Raw genomic sequence first — 17,545 nt, 5'->3', positions numbered from 1 at the left:
CTTGGATCCCCAGGTGCTCTTGAATTAAAAATCCCAGAAGCCTTCACCATTAGCTGTGCTGGCCAGGATTTCTGGGAGTTGCAGTCTCCAAGAACATTTGGGGACCCAAGGTGGGGAACCACTGTTTTATTCTCAAAAAGTGTCCATCAATATAGCTTGCTGATACCTGGAACCCTCAATTGGCATTAGTTCTGACACTTGCCTTGAACTTCTGTATGATGGATGGTTGAGTTTCTAAGCTAGGTCTCCATTTTGATTCTGTACAGTGTCCCTAAGTGACTACATTCCAGGGCATCCTGGGAAATTAAACTGGCCCAGCCCAAAGCATCTTTGAAGTACTATTAACAAGCTAAGCCTGAGAAGGCCCACTAATGTAAGAACCTCTCTCCACCCAAGGGTACACTGTGCATGATCTCCCCCTTACACATGAGTGTTTATCAGTCACCCAGCTATGGAATTTTGTAGTCTTTTGGAACATGCTTTGGAAATCAGTACAATAGAAACTGTCAGCTATTAAATTGCACTAGAAAACTGTCAGCCAAAGAGTACCTGACCACAGCTTCCCTCCCTCCCCCACAAAAAAAAACCCTGCACACATTTCTGAGGGAAACTGAGGTTTTATTTAGTGGCACTCCTTGATGTTCCAGAAAAAATTAAATGTTGACACTTTAAGATACCAAAGCTTCCTTTTAATAATGGAAGTCTCTTTCTTTCTGGAAGTCAAGGGAACTGAGAGTTGCATCTTTTTGTGTTTGTCACTGAAATTTTTCTCTTTTCTTTCTCCTCCTCATCTGTTCCAACCACCCCAAGGTGCTTGCTTCCCAGGTTATTTGGAATGTCTGAATGGCAAATGTTACACACCAGAACAACGCTGCAATTTTGAGGATGACTGTGGGGATAATACTGATGAGAAGGAATGTGGGACCTCCTGCACTTTTGAAAAGGAGATGTGCGGATGGAGGAATTCCCTTGCTGATAATTTTGACTGGGTTATGGGAACAAGCTTACCGCAAGGCCTCGTGCCTTCCAAGGATCACACACTCGGAAACAGGAAAGGTATGGTGCTAAAAATAGTTTTGTATCAGAAAACACTCATTTGCAAAACAATGTCTTTGCAGTTGTTGCTTAAATGTGACATCATTTGTTCCTAGGGAGTTGGACTGTTTCTCAGACACAGATGGGAAGCCAAGACATTTCTGCAGCACCACAAAAGTTTTGTGATTTGCTGCCAGATAACAAGCTAACATAGTTGGGAATCCAGTGACTCAGTGCATGTAGGCTAAGAGGGCACTAATTATCCTGAGGGGGTCAACACAAGTCAACCAAAGCTTCACCCAATCAGGCCTGTGAATAATTTTCCACATAGTGAACAGGTTGGAAATCTTTGGCCATAAAGAAGCCCCAGCCAGAAAGGCAAAAGATAAAAGGATTATGGGACTTATCTAAAATTCTTGATGGGCTGAAAGTCTCCCATTGCTATCTGAGGGTCAAACTAGATGACACAATTAGCACATTCTTAGAGTCTCAAAATGTAGGATCTCGGTGTGGTGAAGTGGATAGACTGATGGACTAGGATTCTGGAGAACAGGGTCTGAATCCCCACTTGGCCATTGAACCTCATGGAGGGGGAAGTGAAACTATTAAAACCATGCCTTAAATATCTTACTTGCCTTAAATGTCCCATTAGGGCCACTATAAGTCAATTCCGACTTGATAGCAAGAACACACACACAGCATCTCAAAGCATGTTAGGGTTCTGGTGTCCTGTTTCTCTCCAAGTTTCTGCCTATGCCATTAGGCTTGCTAATGAAGCTAGTGGTTACCTCCTGATGAATGAGCACAGAACAAGACAAGAGGTGAGAAATGCTCCTGCTAAGACAAGCAGATACTGTTCAGCACTTAAAAGAATGCTAACGACGGGAGGGGGCCCAAAAGGATCCCCAGGAGGCGTTGCCTTTGCCACCCTCCCGGATGCCACGAGAGGCTACAAGGCTCACTCGAGATCAGCCGAGGGGCGTGGGCTGAGCAGGGCATATTTAAGGGGGCAGCCATGTTGGTGGCTCCCCTTTCGTTCTCGTAAGCAGCATTCCCACCCGCCCACCCTATATGCTAGTGCAGGATTAGCTGGTCGTCCCTTGCTGGGGGCCGGATAGGAATTTTTGACCCGCCTCCTGATTGGCAGGTGGAGGCAGGGATTTTTCGCCTATCCCGCACTAGATTAGGAGGATTGGTTTTAGTAAGGGCGGTAAAATTCGGTCACGCAGGGGTGGGTAGTGCGAACGGTATTGGAACTTGGATTATATGTTAATGACAGAAAATGGCAGTGCGTCTCAGCTGCCGATCAGGCGATCTCAGTGCTGGGAAGGTAGGATGCACTGGGGACGCACCCGGACCCACAGTTGGCACAGAGACAAGGAAAGAGGGTCTGGGAAAATGAAGGCCGATAGTTATCCCATGGTAAGGAAGAAGGGGATGACTGAGGCTGGAGCATGTTCCATGTTTATGGAAATGGAATGGATTCCAATAAAGTGTGGCCCATGATTTACCCAGAAACTTGGTCTCATGTGGTTATTCTGGGTAGGAGGGCAATTCTGCTTGTGACAATGTGCTATCTCTATTATCTAGTTTGACTTTCAATTTAGGAGGGTAGCCTAGAAGTGAAAAGAAAGGACTGTGCATGCTAAAAGAATACAAGCAGTTTCCCCAAATTATTGCATGTGGGCAATGCAACCTTTTATTAGAATTGCAGCAATTCCAGCTTTGAAAGTTATGGTGTATTTCTTGCTTCCTTGGTTTGAAACCTGATTAAAGCATCACATGTGGGCAGATTTTCCCATCACTGTGTCTATTGCTGAATGGGTTGCCCAGTCTTGTTTTCTTCGTGTCTGGTGTTTGATTGTGCAGTTTCTTGTGGCAAAGCAAGGGAACATTAATACAAAGTTCAGTTTGCTCTATAAGGAAACTGTTCGTAATAAATATTTCAGCTGCCACCGCAAACAGCACTGCTCCTGCAACTGTTTCTTTTTTATATAATGATACACTGGTGAATAATATTCTGTGCTATTTGTGAAAACCCTCAAGCCCTCAACACCATTATTTCCATGCAGTGATAATGTAAAGTATGTCTGCGGCATTAGAATTGACCTTTTCCTTATAGCACTTGATGATGATGAGCAGTTTCCCTTAGAGATGGCATAGCAGCATCCATATCCCAAAAATACTGTTGCAAATGTAAAACAAACAAAACCGAAGGGAGGAAAAATCCACAAATGAACGGCAAAGTCAAATCTACAAGGAGGAAACTCTCCTGATTAATGAGCTTTTTAATCAGTTTAAAAACATTTGTTTGTTTATATGGTGCCATCAATATGCGTGGACTATTGCAGTACCTATGAGGACAGGTTCTGCCCTAGGATGCTGCAGTCTAGAGTAGATCACAGAGGAAACAAAAGAAGAAAGAAGCATAGATAGAGACATGGCTGAAGAAGGGAAGGTTGTACATTTATTTCAATTATTTTTTAATTATTTTATTTATTATTAAATTTTTATCCTGCCCTTCTAGACTGCATTTACTCAGGGCAGCTCACATCAAAATCATACATAAAAACTTTTAAAAAAATAATTTAAATTGACAATATTAATGTTAATCAAGATGGAAAAGTAAGCAAAAGGCCAAGCAGAAAGTAAAAGTCAAGTATTGGCAGGAGGGAAGGCCTGCCTAAAGAGCCAAGCCTTTAATTATGGAAACATAAGTCTAGTGTAGAGTTGGAGAGAAAGAATAATTCAATCAAAACATCATAAAATTGACCCAGTAGCATGGATGGATATGATTTCATAAAATCCAGGCCTCCCCCATGTTGCTTGTCTAAATCTTCTTTCTTTTGTTCTGCAGCGCATTGAATTGGGACATGCTAAATTCAATGGTATTTAATTCTGATTAGATGTGCACAGAAGCATGCTGCTAATCCATGACCCTCCCTGTACCAAACAGGCAGGGTATAAGTTTAAAGCCTTAGAGTTTGCCTTCAAATCTTTTGTTTTTCTTTGTCAAGTCATTCCTATAAAAATAGAGGCAAAAGAAAAACAAAATCCAAACATAAAATATATTTTCCCTGGTGATTTGGGTTTAAAAGAAGCTTTACATGAATAGCACATTGTGGCTTTATATTTTTTTTCAACCACTGCCATTTCTTTGCAAAGGTGTTTAACACTGTACTTCTGCAATAATAGGAGCCAGTGTGCTGTAGTAGATGGAGTGCCAAACTAGAGCTCTAAAGTTGTTATGTGCCATCAAGTTTTGGAAACAAACTTATAGTAACCATAATAGGATTTTCAAAGTAAGTGGGATATTTAACGACTGGTTTTACCACTTCTATGCCCCCAGTGAGTTCCCATGGCTGAGTAGGGAATTGAACCCGGGTCCTGTAAGTCCTTGTACATCACTCCATCTGCAACACCACACTGAGTATCAGGACTCAGTAGAGCTGGGTTCAAATCTTTGTTCATTTGTGGAAACTCACTGGGATGTGTGTGAGAGAGATAAGAGTACAGTGGTGCCTCACTTAATGAGTGCCTCACTCAACAATGAATTCGCATAACGATGGCCTTTGCTGGAAATTTTGCCACCTCACCTAACGATGTTTCCTATGGGGGATTTTCGCATAACGATGTTTGGGACCTTGCTTCACTTAACGATGACAGTTTTAGGTCCCCTGTTTCGTTTAACATTTTTTTTGACAGCCCTGTTTTCGCTATTTTAAAAATATTCTAAAATGTTTAAAAAATGTTTAAAATGCTTGGAATCATTAGTGCACCTAATAAAACCTTCGTTAAAGTAATTTGGCTTCGTTCTGAGTCTTTTTGAATTTTTGGTGATTTTTTTTCACCATTGAAATGTGTTGAATAGGCTCCTATTGGAACGGATTAACCGGTTTTCAATGCATTTCTATGGGAAATGGTGTTTCGCTTAACGATGTTTTCACATAACGATGTTTTTAATGGAACCAATTAACATCGTTATGCGAGGCACCACTGTATATCACTCCTAAGGCACCTCACTTACCCTGAAAAGACTTGCCACAATTTTGAAGCAACAACACCCTAAAACATAACACTTTACAGAACTGGCATATATTGTAAGGACTGGAGCGATATACAGCCAGTTCTTTGTTCTCCTACATAATTAAATTTATCCAACTTCCTTCCTTTCAAACCAAGCCAAGGTCAGCACATAGCCCTTGTTTCTTGGACAGACCTGGTGACCTAACGCTAGTACAGGCACACTAATAAGCTGATGTGAAGGAAAGGAGATTTGAAACAACCATTGAGTTCTCTACTTTTTGTAAAAGTTCACTTTAAGTAGATGAATCCACTAAGGGGGATTTTAAATTTCCCTATTGTCAGGGACTGTAGAATTAAAACAGATATGTGAAAATAATACTGTATTTCAATTTAGAAAATATCTCAGCACATCCATATTTTACCTCCTTCTAATCAGAGTAAAATCATGCACTAACTTCAGTCAAGCGAGGCAACAGCCTAAGGCATCTGATTCAGGAGAAGTGAATATTTTCTCAGCTTTGACTCTGCATGCTTTGTGCAAATCCTTCTCCAGTGAATATCCCTTCCCTGATTACAGTGGAGTTAAGGATGAGGAAATATTTCAAACTCTTTGACGCCTGTACCAAATTTTTGGAGATTCCCCAGATTCAGTAACTTACTCCATGTCTCCATTTCACTGTCTGAAAAATGGCCTAATTGGCCCTTACCAGTTCTTCATTTAGATAAAGAGAAAGGCCGTGGAGCTCATGCATACCATGAAGCCATTCCATCCGTGAGGAGGTCCTGCTGTGATTACTTGGGGGCGGGGTGGGATGTATTCTGCTTACATATTGCTTCCCTCTACAGTCTACTTCACAGAGGGATGGAGTCAAAGTATATTAGATGTGCCTCAGGTGCCTTTCCATCTCACTGTTCCAAAAGAGCAAATTAAGCTTCGCAGGCAAATTGAGATAAAAACCTCATGCGGATATCTGGAGATACTTGGAAGAAATGCGTTAGATGAGTGTTGTGCTGCTTTTTAAGTGAAAAAAGGGCATGAGAAAAACTGTTACTGCTTTCACTGAATATCTCAATATTCATCTTGCCTTGTTCTTGTCCTGACTCGGTCACTGAACAGGGAAGGTGGGAGAGCTTAGAGTCAAGGAGTGGTTAAGCCTCAGCGAGTTGTGGTCTCTACCAGATATTGGTATTATCCAGAAAAGCAAGATCTTGCAAAAGTCCAGGAGGCAACATGCTGAGATCAAGGATGGCCTAGCAGCAGGGTTGTAAGGCAAAACCAAGATCAGATCTAATCTAAAATTAAGAATTATGCTAGGAGTAAGTTAAAAACTCAGGGATCTGTAGCACAGGATCTCTCAGAAGAAGAAGAAGGAAGAAAAATACACAGGGACTGCAGAGTGCTAAGACCTCTGTTATTCTGAGATTCAGGCCGATCAAAATGACAAAGGAACCAAATAATTCAGAGATGGAGTGAAGATTTCACCCACAGGACATATATTACAAGATATTTTCTGGATGTAAATTCATCATGTAATTCTCCAGGTAATTAGGTGACCAAAATGGGAAGCCCATTCAGGGGACTGAAAAAGCACTGTGAAATCTGTCAGGTTCTTCTGTGTGGGTTTAGATAATTTTTAAAATAATGTTTAATTGTTTTTTAACTTTGTAATTTACTGTGGTTTTAGTCTAGCTTGTTTTAATCATTCTGAGCCACCTTGGGTTCCTCACCAGGAGAGAGGTGACCTAAAAATGAAACAAACAGACAACTAGTTCTATTCAGTCTTATGTGTAGGCATAGAAGAGCTACAATCTTTATTAGGAATCAGTTCTTGATTTGACCCATTTCTCCTCTTTCAAAACTCTTTCCCCTTTTATGTGTGTCTTTTAGGCTATATGTCTTATAGATATGGAACTTGATTACTGATATTGCTATATGAAGTATGCATCCTATGGTCAAGTACAGTCTTCCCCAACCTGGTGACTTCAAGATATTTTACATGATAACTCATCCCCGTCTGTTAGACGTCTTGGGTGGGACTGCAGGGAGTTGTAGTACAAAATGTTGTAGAGGCTGACAAGTTTAGGCAGGCTGTGATAGATGTAACTAGCTATAGTTTTTGGCTGGAACAAGCATCGCATTTCTCTTTGTCTTGTGCTAATGGTTATCTATAACTATTCAGATCTGTATTTTTTTTTCTCCCCTTGTAGGACATTTCCTGTATCTGAGAGCCAAGTCAACAGGCATAAAAGGCGAAAAGGCACATCTGAGGAGTTCCAGGTGGACAGAATCTGGTACTGCTTGTACACTGAATTTCTGGTACTATATGTTTTCAAAAGCCACAGGACATATCCAAGTTCTCATTAAGGTAGAAGTTTCACTTCATCTCTTCTTTCCATCACTTGATAGTTCATCTTCTCCAGCAAAAAGTGCTTTGTGTAGCTGTTTGTCAAGTCAGCAAACTGGTGTTGCTTGAGATACCCTGTTGTGTTGTTCTCCACACAATTTTGTCTCCCATTTTAACCCCTCACTTTCTTAAATTTGATAGATTTCAATCATGATAGCACTTTTGAGTGCAGAGCTTTACAAGTATGATCGCCACACAAGGCAATTCACTGTTGTTTGAAAAGATTTTCTTCTCACACAACAGCCATGGAGCAAGGCGTCATTGCTTGTAAGAGCACATCATAATGATTTGTTTCAGAGATGCTGTCACTCAGAATAGGCAATACTGGACTATATGCCCCAATAATTGGACCTTTTCAAAGGCACCTTTCTGTGTTTTGTGTAAGAAATATGGATGTGCACCCATTCAACAGAAGCTTGAATTACTAACCAGATTGGCCTCATTTAAACTGATTTGTATGAGGTCCTGATCAACATGGAATGGAGATTCTGGATTCTGAGATGAAGAAAAGCAAATTTACAAACCAGTTTATATCTGGAGCAGAAATCAAACAGGGCACAAACTGCTTTAATGTTCCTTTTTTGCTTTTTGAATTCTAGTCAACAGGGGGTTTAGAAATCAATCCAAATTCAATGCACAAATAGAATTGGATGAGGCACAAACAGAATTAAGAGCCATTCAGAAGCCCAAAACTGAATCTGAGAACTCTAGGAAGACAGCTTCAGTGCTACATAGGCAGCCATGCTTAGGCATATATACCAGTAACTATGAAGTGTGTGTTCCTATATTCGTGCTGTTCAAGATAAGAAGTTAGTATGAACCACACTGTGGGGTGATATGCTTTGTTTAAATGTTTACAAAATGTAATTGCCTTGCCTGAAGATGAGCATATTGAGACACAAAACACGAGAAAGCCATTTCAAAGAGTTTCAAGCCAGGGCCTCAGCCTGTGTGTTAAGACAAAATTGTATGATGCATCAAAACAATTCATTAAGAGAACTCTCCCTCTCTGCCTCCTTCTTGTATTGCTCTCTCTGTGCAACATTTTCCTTTCAAATGGCAAACATCTGTCAGACATTTTAAAAAGCATATATATTAATATTTTTCATGTTAGCAAAACGTTAGCTTTGTATTTGGTCCCCCGTTGTTGAAAGCAATATGTAACTGTGTGGTTCTTGAAATGCTGATATCTGTCAGGAGAAAATGTTCCACAGCAAACATAAGTGGAATGAGAATATAAGAAACCACATCTGTGTCACTTCACTTCTGAATATATATTTTTTCCGCTGAGTGCTCTGCCACTTTTGTCTTTTCAAGAATGACATTTTACCCCTGCGAACCCACAAGGATAAAAGGATTATTCCCTCAGGAATCTTGACATGGCATTTAGAAGGGTGTCACTTGATTTTTTAAAAATCCTTAAAAAAATTACATAGTTAACTCCTTGCCTATTATTCTACTCAATTTTTGTTAAAATGCAAATATAGATTAGAACGTCTGAATAACTATACCACCATCGATTAAATGTTGCCCAGTGCCCTAGAAAGGCACTGCCCCAGATAAGGAGGAATTGTGTTGTTTGGGGTGGGGTGGGTGGGGGTGTGAAAGACGACACCTACAGGTCTACCCCCCAACCCAAACATCGCACAGCCCTCTGGCAGACGTTTGTGCTGAACACAGGGAGTAACATCAAGATGGGGGAATGTGGAAGCAGGGCTTGCCTGTATTCCCCACAGCTGCATCTTCCATATGTCCCTCATCACATTTTCAGTATTATGTTATTCACCTGTGATATTGCATCTCATATTAGGAAAGAGATCATTAGGATGGACTGTGTTCCTTTTTATTCTCATTCTCTCTCTCTCTCTCTCTCTCTCTCTCTCTGTGTGTGTGTGTGTGTGTGTGTACATTCTTTAAGATGCAAAATAGACTTTCCCTGTTTATCTATGCAAATGTATAAAATGTGGCATGGATAAACATGGAGGGAAAGGGATGATGTCCATATCATAAGCTCCCCCTACATGTGCTAAGAAAAACTTGTGTCATTGCTTCTCTGCTAAGCCACCTGAGGTCCCTGCTGGCCACAGAGAAATGAAGGCCCATTAGAGGGATTTTACTCTACAGCAAGTAAAATTGTGTAAGTTACTGTGGCAGATTTCACCCACCAAGGGGCCATTCCCAAGACTGGTAGCATGATGGGTTGCCACCATACATGGCACATTGTTAATTAGTCACTGCTACTTATGTGATTTCACTAACTCTAATGTAAAATTCTAATAAGATTCTGGCCACTATTTCTCATCTAGAAATCTGCTTGTTATTTACCCTACTATAGGACTTTATCTGTATTTGTTTATTCTATTTTATTTACCATATTGCTAAGAGACTAATAGCCTCCATTTCTAAGATGGCTTTATATTGTATTTGTTTTTCTCTGCAGGCAGTGTGAAAAGAGAGGCAATTTGCCTTTCAGCTGGTTAAGGACGTATTCTGAGGGCTAGTAATTTTTGTTGGCTTATTTACATGACTGCTTAGACACCCCTAGTTACTTTATTAGAATAAACCATTAGACAGAGTGAGGCAAGCACCTCAGGTGGCAGATCTGGAAGGGAGAAGAATCTTAGAACAATCCCAACAGTGTTGAAGGACCCTCAAACTGTCAACCAAATGTTGTAGCTTTTTTTATCAGGCGTCATCAGCTATTGCTTTTCTGAACTATTGTAAGGAATGGAGGAAAGCAAGATGCAGCCATAAGTAAACAGACTGGTTCATTGGTCCAGATTCAGATGTTAGCAACAGAGCATTCTCTGTAATATCCCTGAAAGCTTCAGCAAAGTACTATTTACAAATAGTGAACAAATTGTACAACAGGGAAAAATGTCTGGCATTGCATTGTTCAGGTTATATTTCAAAACCAAGCTCTTTGACCACCATCCTTGTCAACCATGATGATGGTCCATTCATGTGTGTGAACATAAGCAGCACTTTGTGTCTCAGCCATTAATAGCATCTTGGCACAAACTAGGGCCATCAGTGATATTGCTGAGCATCATTCAAGCACAGCTTGGTCATCAAATTCAACAGCCTCATAATGCATTTAGAAACACCGAAGGTTCTTGCCTTTGTTCGTTGTGGCTCAGGTGATACTTGATCCCATATCTCCCACTCGTCCAGCCCTACACACACTCTGCCTCCAACCTCTTTCTACCCATTTACTGTTCTTGGTGCTCAACATAAACAACAGTGTGGAGAAGAACGTTAGTTTGTTGTGAACTTTATTTGGCAGTTATTGTCCAGTGCTATATGATGTGCTTGGAGATGCAGTTTGTAGAAACACATGCTTATCCATAAGAAGTAAAGTTGCAGAACATAGAGTGCTTTTATCTGGTGGGATTGAATTGGCAGCTGCTTAGTCCCATATAATTGCATGATGGTGAAATTATTATAGGTAACGTTGAGCTAGCATTTTTTATTATGACCTGAGCTAACTTCAGTATGCAGTAGGGATAAATGGTCAACTTGATTTGAATCAAGGTGGCTTGATTCCAAATTCCAGTTTCTAGCAAAACAGCTTGACTTATTTCCGGGCCACTCCAAACCAGTTCATGAACCCAGTCTACCAATGAAGTAGCCTGAGGGGATGTAATTTCCCCAGGGGAGTAGAAGTCTTGTATAGCTTGCATCAGTAACTTGGATCAGCCTTGGGTAACCCAAGTAACCTTGGACTGCAACTCCCAGAAACACTGGCTGGCACAGATGGTGATGAAGGCTTTGGGGAATTGCAGTCCAAGAAAAACTGGATTACCTAAGGTTGGGAACCACTGTCTTGGATTAAACCGTCATCTGAAGATTAATTCATGGGGCATAGTGCTCATCTTGTATTTGTCAGCAGTATGGCAAACTTCCAAGACATGCATTTCGGAGCCAGCAAATCTCAATGACATTTTTTGTTTGTTTGCAATGTGTTACTAGGAACATGGGTAATTAGCTTAGCCATACCTAGTCAATTCTGTTTATGAATCCCATCAAATAACATTTTACAAATCAGACCAAATGAAGGAGGAGGGGGGGGGAACTGTGTGCATATTCAGCAACTCAGTGGTTCGGAGGTAGTATTGATCCCAGAGGAAAATTTCTGTTTAACAGATTTGACTCCTTTTAGGTGATGTTAGTATAATTAATCCAAAATAATAATGGAAGGAACAGGTACATAGAAATCAGTAATAAGAGAAACAAATGAGCAATGATGGGAAAGTAGTTATAATAGATAATCCATTGGGAAATTAATGAGATCTATAAAGTCTCAGAAGAACATTTTATCATAGGTTACATTGCATTTCCTGAGAATGAGAAAAGGGAAATTATACTAGTATCGTTGCAGGTAAATTACTATAAATAATCTCTTGATTTTCTTAACCTATGCAGCTAAAAATACATTCATTCAAAACTTTAGTGGACTTAAATAATAAACCTTTCCGGTGCACACAGAATTAAATTGCTTTGCATGAGTGCCTAATGTGTTATTGAGTTTTGTGACAACAGTAAGAAATAGGAGGACTTATGTATTTTTAGAAGTGCAAAGCATGTGTTTCCGAGGATGGAATGAATATTCAAGGGGGAAACTGCAATCTAAATTTTTGAAATAATTTGGATAACTGGTGAATTTTCTCCGAAAAAGGCTGCCAGATTTAAAATTCTGAGTCTAGTATTCCCTTTCCTGCAAACTCTTTAGAAAGAAAGATATTTGTTCCTGATTTGAATCAATTAACTCTGGATTTGGAACTGGGAAAAGACTGCATATTACTGTTTCCTTTTTTAAGCCATTTCAGCTATGAAGAATAGTTTCAAATTACTTGAACTATGCCCAATGGCTTCCCATAGCATTCAATTTCTTGAAGCAGGAAATGGCTACAGGGTCATATCTTCATAATGGTCAGATGGGAGTATATGATGCATTTTGGGGAGGCTTTTCTATCATTAGATTTTTCAGAAAGGTGAAGGTTAGCAGCCAGAGTTAACCGTAAATTGATATCTGTCCTCTTTCTATAAGGATAAAACTGCCAGCATAGAGGCCTACTACATGGATGAATCTTCACAATATCTTCCTGCTAATGAGACTCATGAGGGCTGCACGTATTTTTGTCTGTTCAGCTCATGCACCCAACTGGACTATTGCAGGAAGGGTTAGAATCAAATGACAGCTAACAGGGTCTTAATTCAATCTCATGGCCTGTTTTATTCCATCTATACTAAGACCTCTCCTGGCCTATTGACATGCCTGTTCCCCAAGCTACAAGCATATTTGGCCACAACAGTTGGTTCTAGAAAGCCAATTGCCATTTTAAATTTTCCCACAGTGCGGGCACTCACCCTATATTCTTTCTTTCTTAGAGCTTGGCGGAGTTACTCTTTTGGAGATCCAATATTTTGGGATTTGTCCAGAAGTTACCCTTTCCAAACTCTGTTCTTTCTTCCCACTTTTCTTTTTTTATCCTTCTTATATGCACTTCTGAATATTTCATTCCCCTGTTGAAAATGAGCAAATTCTCCTTAATTAATTGGTTATAAAATATGATGGTCCCATTTATAAAGATGTTGGGCTTTGGAGATGTGGATTTCATGCATTTCGGCAGAGCCCTTGATGTGTTCCATTGCATAGCAAGGGGTAACTTAGCACTCTTAGAACGTCAAGCAGAAAGATCATCAGAATTGTTCACTTAGTTCCACAGCTAGCTCCACATGCATGCCTAAGGGAAATGTGGACTTCTGGTTCTTCAGAAACTTAGTGGCAACTGCTTTCAAATTGGAATAATACTTCAAATATCATGTGTGATATGCTATGCTGTTCAAGGAGGCTGATGCAGAGACAGTCATAAATCTTCCTGTCTATGTAAAAGTCCTCAGGTGGATCTCAAATAACGATAAGGATTCCATCCAATACTTTTTTAAACTGTCTCTCTGAAATTGGAAGGTACACAAACAGAAAGAATTGAGTTCTTTGCTAACAAGATTGATTTTAATTTCTCATCCCTAGCATAAATATGATGGCTTTTATAGAAGGAGGAGATTCTGTGTTTAATTCTGGTGATGGTCCAAAGTAATTTATGTTACCAAAGATAGTAGGAAAGAGTCACTTTCTAATTGATTATATGGAAAGGTCAAACAAGGTAACATTCATAATCTGCATTTCTGCCATTAGTAATCTCTGTACAGTCCTCCTTATACCTAGAGGAACTACATTATTTAATGAAAACCTAAATGTAAGCCAATGAAGGTTTCTTTAATTAGAAACACCAGTCCATTGCAGCGGCCAGTTTCCAACAAATGAGAAAAGCAAAATCATTGGCAGTAACATGGAGGGTTTTGTAGTAAAGTGCTTCATTGTGAAAAGTTTCTGTTTGACCTGGAAATTTACCATCAAGGTGGGAGGTACACTTGTGTTGGTTGCCCACTATTCTTGCTAGATCTATTTTAGAGACACTGGTATTGAAGACAGATTCCTATTAGCATGGTCAATGCAGGAGGAGATTCCACTCCTCAACTGTAGGTTGGTGTTGCTTCTCATTTCAGACTCTATGGTATTTCTTTTATCTTTTAGCATGTGATTTTCCCCCCCAAGTTACTGAGTGTGATTTGATCATCTGTCTCAATGACAGCAGAGAATGTCTGCAGGCATATCTCAACGGCAGTAAGTTCTAACATTGCGTCTCAAGACAGGTTTTCTGTTTTTCCAAGAAAATTCAGATACTTAGATAGGTATATAAGTTGCCTGGGAAATATTTGGGAAATTGTGTAGATGAACAGATGGGAGGAAGTGCAGTCTATATCTTGCTGGAATTGATTGTCTCTGGGAGCAAAAGAGAATTAATTCCAATTGTCTTATTCATTTGTTTAAGCATCTATTTTGTTCATTTACTGTGCCACTTTGCTAGCAGAAAGATCACATGTTCTGTTGAACCAAATGATCATGAACCTGCCCTGCCAATTATCAATTAAAACATGACTTGTTTTTAAATTTTATTGGGTTTTCATCGGAACTATTCTTTGAATCTTTCACCTGATCTGGAAAAAATGAGTTTCTTCATCTTCTGCAGTTTAAATTGGTTTTAATGTTGGTGAATGAGAGAGAAATGACACTCTTACATAGGGTTTCACCATATAACCAAAAACCATCTGTGTAGTAGAAAACTCATTTCATTGATCACTGAACAGGGAAGGCTGTGTGAATCAGTATACTCTACTATTTGTTATACTTAAAAGATTTCTCTTTGTGCTTTGGCAAAAGTTATGTTATAGATATGGAAATAGTTATTATCTCAAAACAGTACTCGATAGACGGCAGACAGTGTCCAATAATCCAGTGAAGAATTCTCACTGCTGTGTAATTCCTTGGTTGGAACCACAGGCTGTTTCCATAGGGCAAAGCAGACTGTCAAGAATTTTCATGCCATTGTGGAAAATCTCACCACCAGCCTGAGAGTGAGACACCAAGCATTTGTTTCTCATTGTATTTTGCACTATTTGTGCAAAAGTCTAACATCTTTTCCTTTTGTGGAGCTAAGTGCACACTCGTACAGCAAGTACAAAAAGGCAATCTGATTAATCTTAAAGAGACAAACCTTCCATCCACTGTTTACATTTTTTATAATCTATGCAAGATGGCTATTAAATATGCACATTTGCAGAAAGGTTTTTAAAAACAAGCTCATAAATGTGCAAATTCTTGTTATTTTTGTGTAGCATTTAAAAATTCACATTATATTATCTTTCTTTTGACTTGTATGATTGCCTTCTTGGTTATTTAGGGCCATTTTTAGCATGTCCAGATGATATCACTGATGATGCACAGAATGAAGCTTGCTTGCCTTCTGCTTGCATTGGTGCACAACTACAGAGCAATTTGTAGATTGTATTTTTAAACATATATAATTCAAATGCTTGCTTTGTCTTGTCAATTCAGTGCTATCTTACTAAACATTTAAAAAAAGGAATGAATTTGAATGCCAGTGAAAGGGGTGGTAAGAGGGTGGTGATAATGGCAGAGAAGTACAAGAGAAGGCTGTGTGATTTGACACTAGAGATGCACCTTTCCAGGACAGTTAAACATGGTAATGGTTGTTGTGGGTTTTCCGGGCTCTTTGGCCGTGTTCTGAAGGTTGTTCTTCCTAACGTTTCACCAGTCTCTGTGGCTGGCATCTTCAGAGGACAGGAATAAGAACTCTGTGCTGAGTTTGTCTGAGAGTTTCTTTGGTAACTTTAGCTATCTACATGCCAGAGTGCAGGACAGAGAGGTTCAGGTTAACCCAGAACAAATGTATTTCTGGTCACACTGTCAGTTGGTACACGAGAACCTCACAAAGAAGGCTTCGCCACCATAACACATTTTGCCTTATTTTAGTGCCTTTCAAAACTCCAAAGCTAGGGGCACTGGACAAGACATATGGCTCAACCAATTGAGGAGGCAGTGGTGTGACCATCAGGGCCTCTCCCTTTGCTTGGATAGTCTTGTGTGGAGAGAGATAGTAAGATTTCTTCCTAGAACACCATAGGCTTCAGATATTTTAGATGGTCTAGAAAATGTGCTGGTTTCCTCCACCTGCACCCTGCAGTTTCTAAGCAGCAGTTAGATGTGGGATATTCGTATTTGTATCCTGTGAATTTGAATACGAATATCAGTACCATATGTACCTGGGAAAACTGGACCCTCCTCCCCTTAAACCTGTAGGTCCTCTCACCGGTCGCCACACATGGCCAGCATCGTTCTCATTGCGCCAATCTGGGAAGCAGCCCAGACGGTGATTTCCTGCCACTCCACATAGCCAGCCACTCGGTAGCTGAGCGGAGAGACTCATCATTCTGCCTACCTACCGGAGTGGTGAGTAGGGAGGCAGGGAAGTGCAGGCTGGGCTACTTCTTCAATTGATGTGATGGGAATGATATTGGCTACACATGTCATGTGGTGAGTGGACCTGCCAGTTTGGGGGGGAGGGTCCAGTTTTCCCAGGCACACGTGGTACCGATATTTATATTTCTATCCCCAGGAATACAAATACGAATATCCCATGCCTAGCAACAGCCTAAAAACTTTTATGTGTAAAAATGTGAAACCCTCTTATAATTCTTGAGGGAAAGCAACCTTTTCCTCCCCTGGTGTTGAGCAATGATGCTTGCAGTTTTTGACCTAATTAAGATTGATGTCAAGGGGAGTGAACACAGCATTTAGGGAAACATGGGCTCTACCTCTAGCCTCTCCCTCCCTGTTCTATTTTTCTTAGAAAGCAAAAAAAGATACAGACAATAATCATTCCTCTGAACAATCATCAGTCCTTATGATGAGAATCCTGGAATCTCACGTCCTTTAACTAAGCAAAGGCATCAAGAAGCTGAGAAAAGATCCTCTGCTGCTACCTGCCAAATGCTCCATTTGGATGTCCATCAGTTATACTTCAGGACACATAGCTAGCTCTACAGACCATGATGTAAACCCCAAGAGGTTTTGGTGAATGGCATACTATTTCTCTGCTATGGATGATTATTATTATTATTATTATTATTATTATTATTATTATTATTATTATTATTATTATTATTATTATTATTATTATTATTATTATTATTATTATTATTATTATTATTATTATTATTATTATTATGCCTTTGGAACACTGGGGATAAACTTCCCTCCCTCTTTCTTCTTCCTCGCATAAAAGGCAGTATTGGTCAAACTTTGATGCAGAAACATTGACATCTAGTATGGCACCTATCGAAGAGTCAAGGAAGACAAATTTTTCAACAGAAGAGGAATACTAATATATAGAAAATGATTAATGGGTCTGTCAGTTTCTACAAGTCTGTCTTGTAGGTGTTGATTCCCAAGTCCATTCTATCTCATTTCTACATTATGGTTTTCCTTTTTTAAAAAAATTCTTGAGGAAAAAGTATGACTTTCCATATGCATTAAAATCAACATACATTCTATATACTATATTTAATAAATGTACATTTCCTGCACATTTTCTCACAAAATACATATTTTATAGGTATTTTCCCTGAAGAGATGCATTTAGTGCACATTTTGA

The 17,545-nt window shown here is 39.7% G+C and overlaps 1 protein-coding gene across 1 annotated transcript in view; it reads left to right on the top strand.

Annotated features, from left to right (window-relative positions):
• Positions 1–17,545, top strand: part of MALRD1 (MAM and LDL receptor class A domain containing 1) — a 215,974-nt gene that overhangs the window by 80,085 nt on the left and 118,344 nt on the right. The window contains exons 19-20 of the mRNA XM_078378260.1: positions 811–1,056; positions 7,270–7,433. Coding sequence (XP_078234386.1) covers positions 811–1,056; positions 7,270–7,433 — 410 coding nt within the window. The remainder of the gene's footprint in view (positions 1–810; positions 1,057–7,269; positions 7,434–17,545) is intronic.

This window comes from Pogona vitticeps, chromosome 6 (assembly GCF_051106095.1).
Source record: "Pogona vitticeps strain Pit_001003342236 chromosome 6, PviZW2.1, whole genome shotgun sequence".
Lineage (NCBI taxonomy): Eukaryota > Metazoa > Chordata > Lepidosauria > Squamata > Agamidae > Pogona > Pogona vitticeps.
The sequence above is the reverse complement of the archived record's forward strand: the minus strand, read 5'-3'. Positions and strand labels throughout refer to the sequence as shown.